Genomic DNA, 19,423 nt, shown 5'->3' on the forward strand with positions numbered 1-19,423 from the left:
GTGCCAGGCTGTGTGACATGATTTGTGTGTTTTGGGCTGTGTGACAGTGTGTGCCACCCAAAACCTACCTCCTCCCCCACTCCCCTACCCCCACCCCCAATTTCATTCTTTTGTGCTGAAAGGTGGGATGCTCGTGTCAAAGGCGTGCTGATGGGGGCTCAGGGCACCTGGCCTGTGCAGCTCTCTCTTGCTCAGGAAATAACAGGCAAAGGAGCGCCTGGGTTCTTTGCTGACACTTGGTGAATCTGCTGCCCACCAGAGTCTTTTTCCCAGTGGGGTTCTTCACAGGGGAGATAAAAGCCATCTTCTAGTGAAGTGAAGGTGACCTGCATCCAGCCAGTGGTGGCCTCCAGACCCTTGGCATTTCTCATTCAGAGAGGCCCTGGGCCCCCAAGGATGCCTCTTAGCTGGAAGCTGAGGGTGGGGTCTGCCCCCTCCCCTCACTCACTAGTCCTCTCCGAGTGCTCTCTTGCTCATGGCATCAGCTCTGGTCTCCTAAGAATATTGGGCTACCCACCTCCCTCAAATGCGACCTGTGTGAGGGCAGATAGGTAGGGAGGGCTGCAGGGCCAGGCTTCTTCCGTTTTTTCTTCACCCCACCCTGGGTTCACATTCTTCAAAGAGGCATTCCTGAAATTCACTGTGTAAAGTACCCACCAGCTAATGTGCCAGGTCATCTCTACTTTTTAAATATTATCTGATGTTTTCTTTGGTTGATTGTTTGTTTTATATATTTATTTATTTACTTGTTTGTTTGCACTGAGTCTTAGTTGTAGCATGTGGGATCTTTGATCTTTAGTTGTGGCATGCAAACTTGTAGTTATGGCGTGTGGGATCTAGTTCCCTGACCAGAGATTGAACCTGGGCCCCATGAATTGTGAGCTCAGCATCTCAGCCACTGGACCACCAGGGAAGTCCCTTTTTGATTGTTGATTGACTCAGTTAAAAGTTAAGCTCAAGGAGAGCAAGGAATTTGTCTCAGTCATCTTTGTAGTCCTTACTGCCTAGATCAGAACCTGGCACAAAGCAGATCTCCAGTAAATGCTTATGGAAGAAATGATGAAAGGAGGGGATTTAATTGAGCATTGGAGTGCCCAGGAGGAAATCTTCCTCCATATCGTATTCTCTGTGCTGGAGTGGCTTCCTCTTCTGTGACCCTTGGCTCCCAGAATGTGACCATATAAACCACATGCCCTGCAGACCCTATGCCATGTGTCAGTCTTCTCTTCCATATCTCTGGGGAACTCTGGATTCATTTTTTCCACGTCATGGTGCAAGAAGCCAATTTTTTTCACTTATTCCACACCAGACTTGCCCCAACCATGAATGCAGTAATCTTTGCCCCAGGGAGTGTGAAGGTCAGGAGTAAAAAATAAAACATATATCACAGAGGAGGGCTAAGCTTCTGGTATTCACAAGAGCATCTAATGGCTCTCTTATCCATTTATTTTAATAGTATCAGCATATGACAGTCTTTTGAAAAAAAAAAAAAGCACATTATTTATCTCATACTGGTGAAATGGCAGTATTACATTGTTTTAAAAGAAAAATCTTAAAATTTTTCTTTTTAGAAACTTATTGAGTTAGAGAAATAAGCTTTGCCAAATGCCCCATTCTGTCTTTGCTGGCCCTGCTAGCTGGTATCTCTCGTCAACTTTCCCCAAGTGTTTCCTATGGCACTGTCTAACCCAGACTGGGAAATGTGGTTAAGCATTACCAAACCAGACCACGCCCCAGCTTGCGGACCACCTGAGGACACCTGAGGGCTGTGAGGGAAAGTGAAGATACTTTCCTGGCCACTAAGATGGTATTGGAGAGTCTGTTTCAGGCTTTGCGCTGCCTGGATGCCCCTGGGGAGTCACAGGAAGAAGTTTAGCCTGGGTAGTTTGTACCTGCGCCTGGTGTTGATTTCCTGGATGACCTTGGTCTCTGGTCTAGAAGTGCTGTTTCTCTGTTTATCAGTGTTCTAGCCACCAAGGGCCCCTGTGGGTTCCTCCCACTTTGATATCTGGGATCCTTCGTCTTTGGGAGCAGGTCCATTTATGCTGGGGGCTTCTTCTCCTAGCAAAGGGTTCAGTCTGTTGATAGCTTTGTATCTGGTGAAGGGCAAGGTTGGTTCAGTTCCCATCCTGGCCACCTCTATGTTCCTGAGAGTTGTCCTGGGGATTTTCGCCTCTTTCCCTGGCCCTCGGGGATCTCCCTCCCTTTCCTTGCCTCTTTCCCGTTTTTCCTCCTCTCTGTCATCTTTCTGAAGTTTCAGACTCAGTTTCTTTTCAGTGAAATTGAAAAGGCAAAGCCATCTTGTATAAAAGGCCTTTTGGCATGTCATCAATAGCAACAACAACAGTAATAAGAGTAGCATCTTACGTTTAAGGTTTTTAGTTTACACTTTACAAAGAACTTTTAAGTACATTCTCTCATTACCATTTTAGGGTCCCTTGGCTGAGTTAAAAAGGGACATTTCCTTCCACTCACCCTGAGCCCTGCCCAGGGGGGAAACAGCCTGAGCTGCTGCTTCTGCACATGTGTACATCCTGACACACAAGCATTGAACCATTGAGTGTGCAAGTTAACTGACTGAACCGTTTCTGCCCCATGGGACTTTCTAGAATTTGTCTGGAGAAAGTTTTAGTCTCCATTTGTTAGAGAAACTTCATTTGGGGAGAATTTTTTTAATGGTACTGAGTTTGGCATTTCATAAAGTCAGGGCTTCCAAAATTGAGGGGGAAGGCTCAAAATCACCCCCCACCCCACCAGTCACACTGAAAGAATCTTATCCTTTTGGCTGTCTTGGCTGACTGTGACTGGATTAGGGGTTGGTCCCAGGGGGTGGCTGGCAGAGAAAGGCCTCAGAATGCTTGGGGCAGATGGAGGAAAAGCTGTGAGCTTGGCAAGTCCTCTGAGAAAGTCAGGGACCCTGGGTGGGGCTCTCAAGATGGCAGGCTGAGTGGGCTTTGTGCTGGGTGGGAGAGCTAGGTGGGAATGTTGGTGGTAGATAAGGCCCAGGACCACCTGCCTGCATGAGGAGGGCTGGGAGTGTGTGGGGAGCAGGAGGGGTACTGGGGAGACCCCTTCCAGGGCAGAGCTTCTGAACCACCGCAAGGACTTTGTGACCCATTTGGAAATGAGTGTTGTCTAGCCTAAATAAACCAAAGTCAACAACTAGGGGGAACCCCAGGCCACTTTGGGTGGCAAAGCCCTGTCTTCTTCTCCCAGACCTTTCTCTACTTTGCCACCCGCTCTTTTCCTAAATCAGAGCTTGTTCTACTTCCCCTGCTCAAAAACCTGCTGGAGCCCTGTGGTCTAGCCTGCTACACATGGCTTTTTGTGGTCAAACCCCTGCCTTTACGTCTTCCCCATTTATCCCTGCTCCCCAGCATGCAGCCACACTCTTGCCAGTCCAGACCTCTGACTGCTCCCCAAACATGCCAGGTCTTTTCATACTTCCCTGCTTTTTAATAGAGAATCATGGAAATTTCAATTCCCTTCCCTGTGTCCTGGCAAACTCCTATTCATTCTTGAAGACTCAAGATTTGGAAATTCCTTACTCTGGACAGCTACTTCCATATAATAAAGCAATTATCTATTTCCATGATTGTTTCTGCCTTCAAATCCTTAGAAGCAGGACCTGTCTCCTTCCCATGAAGAGAAAGTCCTGGAGTCAGGCTGGGCCTAAATCCTGGCTCTGTACTTTATTAGGCATCTGTTCTTGTGCAATTTCTTTAACTTTTCCATGCTTCAATTTACTGAACTGTAAAATGGGTTAGCAGAGTCTCTACTACAGAGTTGTTTAGAGACTTAAATGACTGTATATTATATATTAGTATATATAAATTAGAGTGGTACCTGATGTATAATGTAGTAAGCACTAAGCCAACCTAGCCATTAATATGTAAAACAGTCATCATAAGGTACAGTAAGTACCTGGAACATGATATATATTATATATACATATTTTAAAGAAAATGCCCGCGTCTCATCCCTCTCTCCTCTTCATCATCCTTTCTTTGTTCTCTTTCTCCCTCAGTCCCCGTTCCTTCCCTTTTTTCCTTTCCTCCTACTCCTCCTCCCTCCTTACTTTTTCCTTCCATCTTCCTTTCTTTTCTTTCTCCCATCTTGACTCTTTGAGCCTTTGGCTTGCAAGAACCTCAAGGCTCTTCTGGGGATGCTTAGTGCTGGATGGTCCACTGCATCCCGCTCTCTCTTCCCTGATGCTTCTGCAGGGGGAGGCTTCTGGGGGAGGGAGCGATGGTTGTGGGCCCAGAGGTTGGTGTGAGCGGGTGGCCCCTGGGCCGTCTAACCTGGCCTGATGGCGATGGAGGGGGCGGACAGAGATGGGCAGGGGCAGGGGCAAGTCTCCTTCAGGAGTCTGGGCTGAGTGGGCTGGCCTTGCTCACGTTCCCTAAGTCTCTCAGTCTAGAGTCTTTCTGGATATTAAGGAAGCAAAATGAGAACAGGAAAAAAACCAGAAAAAAACTGACTTTCCCTTCCTGGCAGGGCTTCTTTGACGGACTTTAGCTGCCTGAACCTCTTGCATTTATGCTACTCTGGAGACGGAACCCAGAGTTTAGAGTTTGGGCTACAGGCTTTGGTCTTCCACTTATCAGAGATGAGGCATAAGATGAGTTATTGGGTTAAAAGAGGCCACAGTTTCCTCATCTATGAAACAGGATTACGTTCTCAGGGGCAGGGGATATGTGGACAGAGTAGGGTGCATTATGGTTATGCGTGGAAAAGTGTTGCAGATGGGCACGGCATCTTTGTCATAAAGATGACGATCTGGAGGATGAGGTCTCAGAGGCCTTATCTGTCCCATGGCAGGAGCCTTCCAGAACTTTCCAGAGCTGTGGGCAGGCTTGGCCCCTGACCCTCCTTATTCCCAGGAGCCCTAGCTGTCTGTTCTCTTGATTTTGCCTTCCAATACGAGGTGGACCGAGGGAGGAGAATGGCTCAGAACTTCCAGAAGAAGGGCTGGGGCTAGGGTCCAAGGAGACGGGTGAGCACCGTGCTCCCAGAGGAGCTGCAGGGGGACTGCTTTCCCTGGGGACAGGCAGGATAAGGGGCACTATTTTCAGATTTGGCCAAACAGGCTCAGACCAAGCCTGTGGCAGATTCAGACAGTCCCAGAATGGAGTCAAGGGCAGCCAGGAAGGGGTGGGGGCTGTGGGCTCTGACCCTGCAGGACGCAAAGCACTCCGGGGTGGCCAGTGCTTTGGGTCCCAGGGAGAGTCAGAGCCCAGGGCTCAGTGGCTTTTCCTGGAAGAAGTGGACACCCTGGGCCTCAACCACCAGGGTGGAAAAGCTGGGTGCTTTCAAGGAAGGAAGAAAAGTCAGTAAAGATCAGAGGAAAGAAAGAAAGATCTTTTCCTTTACTTTCTTCCTCTTCTCATTCTGTTTCCTGAGCTCCGTAAGCAGGTCTTCCTTTCTGCCAACACAATAGTGTTACCTAAACATATAAGCCTCCTCCTTCTGCCTCAGTCAGGCTGTCAATTCTTTATGTTCATCCTTTTGTTTTAAAACTTTTATTCATTCTTTTTTTCCCTTAAAACTTTTAACAGCTGTTTATAAAAACATGACAATCCATTACACAACATGGAACAAAAAATCTGGTAAAAATTACTCACTATATGGTACATATACTCAGACGGTATGATATATTTATATAATAAAAGATGAAAATAGTCACTTTCCATAATAAAAATAAGTTCTATTTTTTGTTTATTTTACAATATACTTAATATTCTTTTCTTCTTTTGCTTCTTCTCCAGCTCCCATTCCTTCCCTTCAGGTCTCACAGGTGGATCCCCTGGTGGCCATCCCCACCCGACCCGGCCGGAGTCCAGGAGGCAGAGCGGGTGCAGGGGCCTTAGGAACACGGGCGGCAGCCGCACTCCAAGTGTCTCTCCAGCTCTTCCACGAACGAGGAGCCATCTGTGCACTGAAAGACGTACTTCCGCCGCTTGCTGCGGGTGGGCTGGCAGCACTGGGGCCCGCAGCCCCCACGACACTCCATGACAGGTATCTTGGAGGCCGTGGCACATGATGCGTAACCCTTCTGGCGGCGGATCACCTCTCGGACCACCTCTCCCAGGCAAGGCGTTTCTGCAGAGGGCAGAAGAGGTAAGGACATGGCATTGGTGGTGAAGGTGGTGGTCCAGGGCAGGCTGCTCCAAAACACTTGTGGTCTGAGGACCATATGTACTTACACATTCTCTCATCCTTCCATCTCCCTGCCCACCCATCCATCCATTTGTCCACCCATTATCCCAGAGGTCCCCAACCTTTTTGGTACTAGGGACCAGTTCCACGGAGGACAGTTCTTCTATGGATGGGGGTAGGTGGGGAGATGGCTTTGGTTTTGCCCGCTGCTCACCTCCTGCTGTGCCTGGCTCCTAACGCCACAAACCATCCTGTCCATGGCCCAGGGGTTAGGAACCTCTCCATTAACCCATTTATTTCATGAAAGCTTAGTGCCTTTTCTGTACCGGGCTCTATTTATTTAACGGGCATGCTCAGTTGCTTCAGTCATGTCCAACTCTTTGTGACCCCATGGACTGTAGCCTTCTAGGCTCCTCTGTCTATAGGATTCTCCAGGCAGGAATATGGAGTGGGTTGCCGTACCCTCCTCCAGGAGATCTTTCTGACCCAGGGATCAAATGCTTCCTGCAGTGACAGGCAGATTCTTTACCACTAGAGCCCAATGTAAAACTAAGCCCTGAAGATGTAAAAGTGACAAGATCAGGCTTGGTCCCTTCCTTCAGGGAACTTAAAGACCAAAGTAGATATGGCAAGTTGGTGGACCGAGGGCTAAACCCCATCCCACACCCCATCTCACATATATGTTGATTGCACCACAGGTGCTTAACAACCAAATTAAATGCCAACATAAAAAAGCCCTGAGGTGGCTGTCCTAAGATGGAGGAGGAATAGGATGGGGAGACCACTTTCTCCCCCACAAATTCATCGAAAGAGCATTTGAACACCGAGCAAATTCCACAAAACAACTTCTGAATGCTGGCAGAGGATATCAGGCACCCAGAAAGGCAGCCCATTGTCTTTGAAAGGAAGTAGGACAAAATATAAAAAGAGAGACAAAAGAGGTAGGGACGGAGATCCGTCTGGGGAAGGGAGACTTAAAAAAGAGAGAAGTTTCCAAACACCAGGGAACACTCTCTCCGGCGGGTCTGTGGTGAGCGTTGGAATCTCAGAGGGCGAAATAACCAGGAGGAAAGATAAATAAATAATTAAAACCCATAGATTACGTGCCTAACAGCAACTCCCAGTGGAGCAGCAGCCCAGGTGCTCGCATCCCCCACTAGCAAGCGGGGACTGGACAGGGAGGCCCGGGCTGCAGTGCTTTGGGTAAGGACTGGGCCTGAATGCCCTGAGGGCAGTCTGAGGGAACTAGCTTGAGAGAGCAACCCAGACTGTGGGATAGCTATCCCACGATCACCCGAAAAGCCCTAACCTAACACACCGCCAGGCACGCTCACAGAACAAAGGACTGAGCAGAGCTAGCCAGCTGCGGACCGGCCCATCTCCCACCCGAGACAGGCAGGCGAGGGCAGCCAGAGCCGGAAGAGGGCAGTCGGCTCCAGAGAGGCATCCTCTGTCAAACTGCAAGCAGACTTCTCTGCTAAGCAAGACTTCTTGGGACCCTGGATGATCGACATCCACCGGGAGGGTCGCAGCCAGAGATCAGCTCCCCAGAATAGACACACGGCACACCTGAGAAGGCACGCCCGTTGTACACCCAGAAAACCCAGAGACTGGGATGAGGGAGGGGATAAGCTGCAGCCCCAACTGGGGGCGACTGCACTGGCCAAGCACCTGGTTGCCTGAGCTGCTCGGACCTGGGAAGGGCACAAAACGCAGGCCCAACCAAGTCTGCGCCTTTGTGGAGTACCCAAGAACCTGAACCTGAGTGGCTTAGACCTGGAGAGTGCATGCAAACTAGAGCCCGCCTCAGACAGTTCCCGGCAGAGCAAGCTGAAGCCTGAACAGTGTAGCCTGGGAAAGCACACACGCCGTGAGTGGGGGCAAACCCAGTGTGGTTGAATCACCGTGAGCACACGCCAGTGATATCTGCTTGCAGTGTTCCTCCCTCCCCACAGCACGACTGAACAAGCGAGCCTAAAAAAGTGACCACCACCGCCCCCATTGTGTCAGGTCAGAAATTAGACACTGAAGAGACCAGCAAACAGAAGAAGCTAAAATAAACAGAGGGACCCGCTTTGGAAGTGGCAAGTGCGACAGATTAAAACCCTGTGGTTAGCACCGACTACATAGGAAGGGGCCTACAGACCTTGAGAAGTACAAGCCGGACCAAGGAACTATCTGAAAATGAACTGATCCCACAAGGTCCGCAACAGATCCAGACAAAGTCCTAGATATATTTTTACTATTATCATTTCTTAAATTAAAATTTAAAAAAAACTTTTTATTTTTAAGTCCCATATTACTCCATTAATTTTCATTTTTATAACCTACTACTACCTTGCAAAAAAAAAAGACCCTATTTTTAAAGCAAACTTCATATACATATATATATTCTATAATTTTTGTGACTTTTTGTTGTTGTTGTTGTTGTTGTTGTTTAATATTGTATTTTTGAGAATCTAACCTCTACTCTAGATTTTTAATCTTTGCTTTTTGGTATTCGTTATCAACTTTGTACCTTTAAGAACCCAATCTTCAGTACCCATTTTTATTTGGGAGCAGGATCAATGGCCTGATTGCTCTCTCCCCATTTTGACTCTCCTTTTCCTTCACCAGGTCGCCTCTATCTCCTCCCTCCCCCTTTTCTTCTCTACCCAACTCGTTGTATCTCTTTCTGTGTTCCGGGCTGTGGAGAACACTTAGGGAACTGATTACTGCCTGGACCTGTCTCTCTCCTTTTGATTCCCCCTTTTATCCTCCTGGCCACCTCTGTCTCCTTCCTCCCTCTTTTCCTCTCTGTGTAACCTGAGCTAGTTCCCTCAGACTGCCCTCAGGGCATTCAGGCCCAGTCCTTACCCAAAGGAGGTAACCGTGAAGATCTCTGAGGGGTCCAGACTGTGGCGAGCACATAGGGAAGTGATTACTGCCTAGCTTGCTCTCTCCCCTTTTGATACCCCCCTGCTCCCCCTGGTCACCTAACTCCCTCTTCCCTCTTCTCTTCTCCATGTAACTCTCTGTACCTTTCTGGGTGTCACTCACTGTGGAGAAAACTTTTCATCATTAACCTAGATGTTTTATCATCAGTGCTGTATAGATGGAGAAGTCTTGAGGCTACTGTAAGAATAAGACTGAAAACCAGAGGCAGGAGGCTTAAGTCCAAATCCTAAGAACACCAGAGAACTCCTGACTTCAGGGAACATTAATCAATAGGAGCTCATCAAATCCTTCATATCTACACTGAAACCAAGCATCACCCAAGGGCCAACAAGCTCCAGAGCAAGACATACCATGCAAATTCTCCAGAAACGCAGGAACATAGCCCTGAGCCTCAATATACAGGCTGCCCAAAGTCACCCCAAACCCACTGACATCTCAAAACTCATTACTGGACACTTCATTGCACTCCAGAGAGAAGAAATCCAGCTCCACCCACCAGAACACCAACACAAGCTTCCCGAACCAGGAAACCTTGACAAGCCACCCGTCCAACCCACCCACAGCGAGGAACCTCCACAATAAAGAGGAACCACAAACTGCCAGAATACAGAAAGGCCACTCCAAACACAGCAATATAAACACTGAAAAGGCAGAGAAATACCCAACAGGGAAAGGAACAGGATAAATGCCCACCAAACCAAACAAAAGAGGAGGAGATAGGGAATCTACCTGATAAAGAATTCCCAATAATGATAATGAAAATGATCCAAAACGTTGAAAGCAAATTGGAGTTACAGATAAATAGCCTGAAGACAAGGATCGAGAAGATGCAAGAAAGGTTTAACAAAGACCTAGAAGAAATAAAAAAGAGTCAATATATAATGAATAATGCAATAAATGAGATCACAAACACTCTGGAGGGAACCAACAGTAGAATAACAGATGCAGAAGATAGGATAAGTGAGGTAGAAGATAGAATGGTAGAAATAAAGGAAACAGAGAGGAAAAAAGAAAAAGGAATGAAAAGAAATGAGGACAACCTCAGAGACCTCTGGGACAATGTTAAACACCCCAATATTTGAATCATAGGAGTCCCAGAAGAAGAAGACAAAAAGAAAGACCATGAGAAAATACTTGAGGAGATAATAGTTGAAAACTTCCCTAAAATGGGGAAGGAAATAATCACCCAAGTCCAAGAAACCCAGAGAGCCCCAAACAGGATAAACCCAAGGCAAAACACCCCAAGACACATATTAATCAAATTAACAAAGATCAAACACAAAGAACAAATATTAAAAGCAGCAAGGGAAAAACAACAAATAACACACAAGGGGATTCCCATAAGGATAACAGCTGATCTTTCAATAGAAACTCTTCAGGCCAGAAGGGAATGGCAGGACATACTTAAAGTGATGAAAGAAAATAACCTACAGCCCAGATTACTGTACCCAGCAAGGATCTCATTCAGATATGAAGGAGAAATCAAAAGCTTTACAGACAAGCAAAAGCTGAGAGAATTCAGCACCACCAAACCAGCTCTTCAACAAATGCTAAAGGATCTTCTCTAGACAGGAAACACATTAAGGGTGTATAAACTCGAACCCAAAACAATAAAGTAAATGGCAACAGGATTATACTTATCAATAATTACCTTAAATGTAAATGGGTTGAATGCCCCAACCAAAAGACAAAGACTGGCTGAATGGATACAAAAACAAGACCCCTGTATATGCTGTCTACAAGAGACCCACCTCAAAACAAGGGACACATACAGACTAAAAGTGAATGGCTGGAAAAAGATATTCCATGCAAACAGAGACCAAAAGAAAGCAGGAGTAGCAATACTCATATCAGATAAAATAGGCTGATAAAAAGGCTGTGAAAAGAGACAAAGATGGACACTACATAATGATCAAAGGATCAATCCAAGAAGATATAACAATTATAAAGATATATGCACCCAACATAGGAGCACCACAATATGTAAGACAAATGCTAATAAGTATGAAAGGGGAAATTAACAATAACACAATAATAGTGGGAGACTTTAATACCCCACTTATACCTATGGATAGATCAACTAAACAGAAAATTAACAAGGAAACACAAACTTTACATGATACAATAGACCAGTTAGACCTAATTGATATCTATAGGACATTTCACCCCAGAACAATGAATTTCACCTTTTTCTCAAGCGCACACAGAGCCTTCTCAAGGATAGATCACATCCTGGGCCATAAATCTAGCCTTGGTAAATTCAAAAAAATTGAAATCATTCCAAGCATCTTTTCTGACCACAATGCAGTAAGATTAGATGTCAATTACAGGAGAAAAATTATTGAAAATTCCAACATATGGAGGCTGAACAATACACTGCTGAATAACCAACAAATCACAGAAAAAATAAAAAATGAAATCAAAATATGCATAGAAACGAATGAAAATGAAAACACAACAATCCAAAACCTATGGGACACTGTAAAAGCAGTGCTAAGGGGAAGGTTCATAGCAATACAGGCTTACCTCAAGAAACAAGAAAAAAGTCAAATAAGTAACCTAATTCTACACCTAAAGCAACTAGAGAAGGAAGAAATGAAGAACCCCAGGGTTAGTAGAAGGAAAGAAATCTTAAAAAAATTAGGGCAGAAATAAATGCAAAAGAAACAAAAGAGACCATAGCAAAAATCAACAAAGCCAAAAGCTGACTCTTTGAGAAGTTAAATAAAATTGACAAACATTAGCCAGACTCATCAAGAAACAAAGGGAGAAAAATCAAATCAACAAAATTAGAAATGAAAATGGAGAGATCACAACAGACAACATAGAAATACAAAGGATCATAAGAGACTATTATCAGCAACTATATGCAAATAAAATGGACAACTTGGAAGAAATGGACAAATTTTTAGAAAAGTACAACTTTCCAAAACTGAACCAGGAAGAAATAGAAAATCTTAACAGACCCATCACAAGCATGGAAATTGAAACTGTAATCAGAAATCTTCCAACAAACAAAAGCCCAGGACCAGATGGCGTCACAGCGGAATTCTACCAAAAAGTTAGAGAAGAGCTAACACCTATCCTACTCAAACTCTTCCAGAAAATTGCAGAGGAAGGTAAACTTCCAAACTCATTCTATGAGGCCACCATCACCCTAATACCAAAACCTGACAAGATGCCACAAAAAAAGAAAACTACAGGCCAATATCACTGATGAACATAAATGCAAAAAATCCTTAACAAAATTCTAGCAAACAGAATCCAACAACATATTAAAAAGATCATACATCATGACCAAGTGGGTTTTATCCCAGGGATGCAAGGATTCTTCAATATCTGCAAATCAATCAATGTAATACACCACATTAACAAATTTACCATTTTATCTTCTACCTCACTTATCCTATCTTCTGCCTCTGTTATTCTACTGTTGGTTCCCTTCAGAGTGTTTTTGATCTCATTTATTGCATTATTCATTATATATTGACTCTTTTTTATTTCTTCTAGGTCTTTGTTAAACCTTTCTTGCATCTTCTCGATCCTTGTCTCCAGGCTATTTATCTGTAACTCCAATTTGCTTTCAACGTTTTGGATCATTTTCATTATCATTATTGGGAATTCTTTATCAGGTAGATTCCCTATCTTCTCCTCTTTTGTTTGGTTTGGTGGGCATCTTTCATGTTCCTTTCCCTGTTGGGTATTTCTCTGCCTTTTCATCTTGTTTACATTGCTGTGTTTGGAGTGGCCTTTCTGTATTCTGGTGGTCTGTGGTTCCTTTTTATTGTGGAGGTTTCTCCCAGTGGGTGGGGTTGGACGATTGGTTTGTCAAGGTTTCCTGGTTAGGGAAGATTGTGTCGGTGTTCTGGTGCATGGAACTGGATTTCTTCTCTCTGAAGTGCAATGGAGTGTCCAGTAGTGAGTTTTGAGATGGGCCTATGTGCTGGTGTGACTTTGGGCAGCCTGTATGTTGACACTAAGGGCTATGTTCCTGCGTTGCTGAAGAATTTGTGTGGTATGACTTGCTCTGGAACTTATTGGCTCTTGGGTGGTGGTTGGTTCCAGTGTAGGTATGGAGGCTTTTGAATGATCTCTTACTACTTAATGTTCCCTGTAGTCAGGAGTTCTCTGGTGTTCTCACGTTTTGGGCTTAAGTCTCCTGCCTCTGGCTTTCAGTTTTATTCTTCCAGTAGCCTCAAGGCTTCTCCAACTATACAGCACTGATAATAAAACTTCTAGGCTAATGGTGAAAAGATTCTCCACAGTGAGGGACACCCAGAGAGGTTCACAGATCAAGTGGGCTTTATCCCAGGAATGCAAGGATTCTTTAGTATCTGCAAATCAATCAATGTAATATACCACATTAACAAATTGAAAGATAAAAATCATATGATTATCTCAATAGATGCAGAAAAAGCCTGTGACAAAATTCAACATCCATTTATGAGAAAAACTCTCCAGAAAGCAGGAATAGAAGGAACATACCTCAACATAATAAAAGCTATATACGACAAACCCACAGCCAAACATTATCCTCAATGGTGAAAAATTGAAAGCATTTCCCCTAAAGTCAGGAACAAGACAAGGGTGCCCACTCTCACCACTACTATTCAACATAGTTTTGGAAGTTTTGGCCACAGCAATCAGAGCAGAAAAAGAAATAAAAGGAATCCAGATAGGAAAAGAAGAAGGGAAACTCTCATTGTTTGCAAATGACATGATCCTCTACATAGAAAACCCTAAAGACTCTATCAGAAAATTACTAGAGCTAATCAATGAATATAGTAAAGTTGCAGGATATAAAATTAACACACAGAAATCCCTTGCATTCCTGTACACTAACAATGAGAAAACAGAAAGAGAAATTAAGGAAACAATACCATTCACCATTGCAACAAAAAGAATAAAATACTTAGGAGTATATCTACCTAAAGAAACAAAAGACCTATACATAGAAAACTATAAAACAGGGATGAAAGAAATCAAAGAGGACACAAATAGATGGAGAAGTATACCGTGTTCATGGACTGGAAGAATCAATATTGTGAAAATGAATATATGACCCAAAGCAATCTATAGAATCAATGCAATCCCTATCAAGCTACCAAAGGTATTGTTCATAGAACTAGAACAAATAATTTCACAATTTGTATGGAAATACAAAAAACAAAATACAAAAAACCTCAAACAGCCAAAGCAATCTTGAGAAAGAAGAATGGAACTGGAGTAATTAACCTGCCTGACTTCAGGCTCTACTACAAAGCCACAGTCATCAAGACAGTATGGTACTGGCACAGAGACAGAAATATAGATCAATGGAACAAAATAGAAGGCCCAGAGATAAATCCACACACGTATGGACAGCTTATCTTTGACAAAGGAGGCAAGAATATACAATGGAGAGAAGACAATATCTTTAATAAGTGGTGCTGGGAAAACTGGTCACCCATTTGTAAAAGAATGAAACTAGAACACTTTCTAACACCCTACACAAAAATAAACTCAAAATGGGTTAAAGATCTAAACATAAGACCCAAAACTATAAAACTCCTAGAGGAAAACATAGGCAAATCCGACATAAATCACAGCAGGATCCTCTATGACCCACCTCCCAGAATGTTGGAAATAAAAGCAAAAATAAAGAAATGGGACCTAATTAAAATTAAAAGCTTCTGCACAACAAAGGAAACTATAAGCAAGGTGAAAAGACAGCCTTCAGAATGGGAGAAAATAATAGCAAATGAAGCAACGGACAAAGAATTAACCTCAAAAATATACAAGCAACTCCTACAACTCATTCCAGAAAAATAAATGACCCAATCAAAAAGTGGGCCTGACATCTAAACAGACATTTCTCCAAAGAAGATATACAGATGGCTAACAAACACATGAAAAGATGCTCAACATCACTCATTATCAGAGAAATGCAAATCAAAACCACAATGAGGTACCATTACACGCCAGTCAGCATGGCTGCTATCCAAAAGTCTACAAGCAATAAATGCTGGAGAGGGTGTGGAGAAAAGGGAACCCTCTTACACTGCTGGTGGGAATGCAAACTAGTACAGCCACTATGGAGAACAGTGTGGAGATTCCTGAAAAAACTGGAAATAGAACTGCCATATGACCCAGCAATCCCACTCCTGGGCATACACACCGAGGAAACCAGATCTGAAAGAGACACGTGCACCCCAATGTTCATCGCAGCACTGTTTATAATAGCCAGGACATGGAAGCAACCTAGATGTCCATCAGCAGACGAATGGATAAGGAAGCTGTGGTACATATACACAATGGAATATTACTCAGCCATTAAAAAGAATATATTTGAATCAGTTCTAATGAGGTGGATGAAACTGGAGCCTATCATACAGAGTGAAGTAAGCCAGAAAGAAAAAGTCCAATACAGTATACTAACACATATATATGGAATTTAGAAAGATGGTAACAATAACCCTTTATGTGGGACAGTAAATGAGAAACAGATGTATAGAACAGTCTTTTGGACTCTGTGGGAGAAGGCGAGGGTGGGATGATATGGGAGAATAGCATTGAAACATGTATATTATCATGTGAAACGAATCGCTAGTCCAGGTTGGATGCATGAGACAAGTGCTCAGGGCTGGTGCACTGGGATGGCCCTGAGGGATGGGATGGGGAGGGTGGTGGGAGGGGGGTTCAGGATGGGGAACACATGGGGAACACCCATGGTGGATTCATGTCAATGTATAGCAAAACCAATAAAGTAAAAATTTAAAAAAAATTTTTTTAAAAAGCCCTCAATATTTCATCTAAACATTGGGATATCTGGTTTCTTTGAAAACCAGGGGGTCTGGGAAGCCAAGCCTGCATCCCTGCATGGCAGTGATGGGCTGAAGCTGAGAGTTTTAGACAGGATAGAAGATATCTAGTTTGCCCCAGTCCTCACTATTCACAGTAGCCTGTCTCCATTGCTGTAGAGTCTAGACACTAATTATATAGTCATTTAAATACATATATTTGTAATGATAAACTGAGGTGAAGAAACAGGACAGGTTTACACAAAATACATAGTAAAGGGGCCTGACTAGCCTAGGGGCCAGATATTGTCTCTCTGGGAAGTGATGCTGGAGTTGAGGTGTCAAAGAGGAATAGGAGTCACTGAGCCAAAGGGTATGTGTGTGAGCATTTGTACAAATTGTAGAAATGAGAGGAGGGAACCCCTTGGATCTGCTTAATCCTCTGGTTCCTGACCCAGCTTCCCACCTTGACCCTGCTAGTGTCCTCAGTCCACTGGGAGAACATGTGGAGCAAGGCAGTGAAAAAGAGAGTAATGGACCTTGGCCACATGGGATCTTTGGTCTCTCAGCCTTGGACCAGTCCCTTGTCATCCCTGACCCTCAGTTTCCTTGTCTGGAAAATGGTGACACATTTCCTGGTCCTTCCCGCTTCTTCATGGGCTCTTATGAGCATCAGAGGGATTGTGAATGCATTTTAAAGCTTTAGGTGGTTAATGTGATGTAATGTGAATTTTGTTAAGCTTGATGTAGTTTTTCAAAATTATGAGGTTGTTAAAAGGATAGAAAAGAGACTCATGATCACGGGTGTGTGTGATGTGGGGAGGGGTGGAATACAAAACACTGGGCCGTCCAGTTGAAGGGAACTGGAGTGCTGTTTGTATTGTTCTGGCAACTTTTCTGGTAGATCTGAAATTATTTCAAAATACATTATTTAACAAAGTTGGTTAAGAATGGTATTTTAACAAGGTATAAAATGTGAATTCTGGTTCTGGGATTCTGGTGACAGGCAGGGAAACAAAGACTCAGGTTCTATGCCAGAGATAAACCTCCAAGATGAGACAGAACCATTTCAACTGTAACATAATTTCAACTTTCCTTTTTTGATTAATGCACTAAAGGGGCCACTAAGGGAGGTAAGTAATTTGATGTTTTCAAAATGGGATCAGGCCAAGGAGCTGTCTTCTGTGGACCCAATAATGGCAGGAGGATTGGAAGGAGACTGCAGAGCAACTGCTGCAATGTTAGTGTGCACAAGAATCCCTGGGGGCTCTTATTAAAATGCAGTTCTGCTTTGGAAGGTCTGGGCAGGACCTGGGCATCTGCATTGCTAATAAGTTCCCAGGTGAGCCAGTGGTGCTGCTTAGAGGGCCACACTGGCAGCTCAAGGGCTGGCAACTAGAACAGCATAAAGGGAGGGGAGAGCTCACCTAGTCCTGGCTGTTTGCTACATAGTTTCAGTTTGGGTCTCTCAAGGTTGCAAAGCTATTTCTGAATCTTTGACCTACAGGAAGCATGTGGGACAGAGCATGTTTAGTGCAGTTCCGACCTGCTATGTTTTGGTGCTAATTTGTTATGCAGCAATGGATAGCTCATACAGGAAGGTATAGTGTTGCTCCCATATTCAAGGCGAAGGACTCTGAGGCTCAGTAGGTGACTCAATGAAGGTCGCACAGCCTCTAAGTGGCACAGCTGGACCTGGAACTCAAGCCATGGGATGAATGTGGAGTCTGACTCTGACCCCTGCATCCTTTTGAGGGCCCCCCTCCCATGCGCACAGTGGACCCACCTTGTTCACAGTGCTCCCCACTGAAGCCGGGCTGGCACAGGCAGTAGGGCTCCCCTCGATCTGAGATGTGGCACTGTCCCTGGTGACATTTGAAGGTTGAGCAGGCGCTGTTGGAGTCATTCTTTTGGTCACACAAGGCCCCTCCATAGCCTTCGGTGCACCTGCACACGTAGGAGGTTCCAGATGCCACACACTTCCCCTGGATGCAGCTGGGGGCAGAGGTAAGGATGAGAGGGGAACCAGGCAGGCAGAGCAGCTGCAGGCTTCCTCTGTCCACCCCAGCCACTCCCAGGCTCGGACCAGGGGACTTGGAGCTGTGGGGTCCTAGGCCTGCTCCATCATATGGTCTGCCCTCTGCCAGCCCAGTGGCCCAGTATCAATTAGCTGGAGGCTCGTATCACCCAAAGACCACTGTCAGCTGTGAGTGCAACAAGGCTGGCTTATTTACTGTTTTATACCCAGACATCAGAGCCCACCAATCTTAGTGGCAAGTCATTGCTCAGAGAAACCTAAGCAGTCTCCAACCAGTTTAACTGTTCTGCCATCTTAATTATTAACATGACTATTATTACTACCACTACTACCAGCTACCACCTGCTCTATGTCAGGCATTAGAGTACATACTTTATGCCCAACATCAGTCTTATTTTCTACCATCGCCTCTCCTCTGCAGACCTGCACAGTAGACAGTCTTATCTACATCTCACAGAGGACAAAGTGATGCCACAGCCTGGATTCTTAATCATGCTGCAGCGTTCTCCCTACTGGGATGACATTCAGAGCCAGGGTTCACTGTGGACATATTCACTGTAGAGTCAAACAGGCACACACACTTCAGAGCGACCCAGGAGACTCTGCCCCTTTCCAGCTGTCCTTCACTTCCGATTCACAATATCATGTCCCAGCTTGCTCAGCCATGCCAGTTACCAGGCATGGCTCCAGTGTTGTTTTCAGTTGATTCAGATCTCTGAACACAGGAGGCTGGGCGTCTTATGTTCAGTACAAGGTCCGACACATTGTAGGCCCTCAGTATTTGAATGCATAGTGAATGCCAGAGCTATGCCATGATTCATCTGTATGTGGCTATACACCCCTGGTGCCTGCATGGGGGGGGCACTGCTGAGTGGGGAGCCGAGTTGGGGTTAAAATGCACCCATCTGCCATGGCACATGTGCGCTGGTGCCCCATTCCACTTGTCTTGGAGGCATGTGGGGGCTACTGCAACTCTAGGCAGGCTCTGACAGTCATTTGACCAGTACTTTTCAGCCAGGCCCTTGCACACTGATGTCCCTTCTGAGCAAGACCTGCTGTTTGTGCAAGTTCCTGACCTTCTAAGCAGCCTCCCCACAGGTCCTGCCTACAGTGTGACTGCAGTCCTTCCAGCTTCCATCTGTGCACACGTCATGCCAGGGCGGGGGTGCCGGGGGGTGGGGAGGGCGCAGAACACAGACCTGTGGCCGAGGCAGGGGTCGCGGGCCTCCTGGTCACACAGCGGGCCAGTCCAGCCCGGGTGGCACTCACACACCACGCTGTCCTTCTCCACGGCTCGGCACAGGCCGTGCCTGCACACGCTGCAGGATTTGCAGCCCGGTGAGACACCCAGGGCCTGTGGGGGGAGGGCCTTGAAGTCCTGGAGCTCATTGTTGATGCGCACCTCATGGATGCAGCCGTGGAAACCGCCCAGTGGCCGGTCCGTGCCCTGGCGCAAGGCTGAGAGGCCGGTGGAGGTGGGGATGCCTGCGGGAGGGGCACCAGACCGCAG

At 45.3% G+C, this 19,423-nt stretch overlaps 1 protein-coding gene across 2 annotated transcripts in view; it reads right to left on the minus strand.

The window, feature by feature from the left end:
* Positions 1–5,503: 5,503 nt before the first annotated feature.
* Positions 5,504–19,423, minus strand: part of SLIT3 (slit guidance ligand 3) — a 722,104-nt gene continuing 708,184 nt past the window's right edge. For both annotated transcript variants that reach the window (XM_061129412.1, XM_061129413.1), the window contains 3 exons: positions 19,113–19,398; positions 17,662–17,870; positions 5,504–6,102 (listed from right to left, as the gene is read on the minus strand). In XM_061129412.1, coding sequence (XP_060985395.1) covers positions 5,867–6,102; positions 17,662–17,870; positions 19,113–19,398 — 731 coding nt within the window. In that variant the 3' untranslated portion in view covers positions 5,504–5,866. The remainder of the gene's footprint in view (positions 6,103–17,661; positions 17,871–19,112; positions 19,399–19,423) is intronic.

The sequence above is a fragment of the Dama dama genome, chromosome 25 (assembly GCF_033118175.1).
Source record: "Dama dama isolate Ldn47 chromosome 25, ASM3311817v1, whole genome shotgun sequence".
NCBI lineage: Eukaryota > Metazoa > Chordata > Mammalia > Artiodactyla > Cervidae > Dama > Dama dama.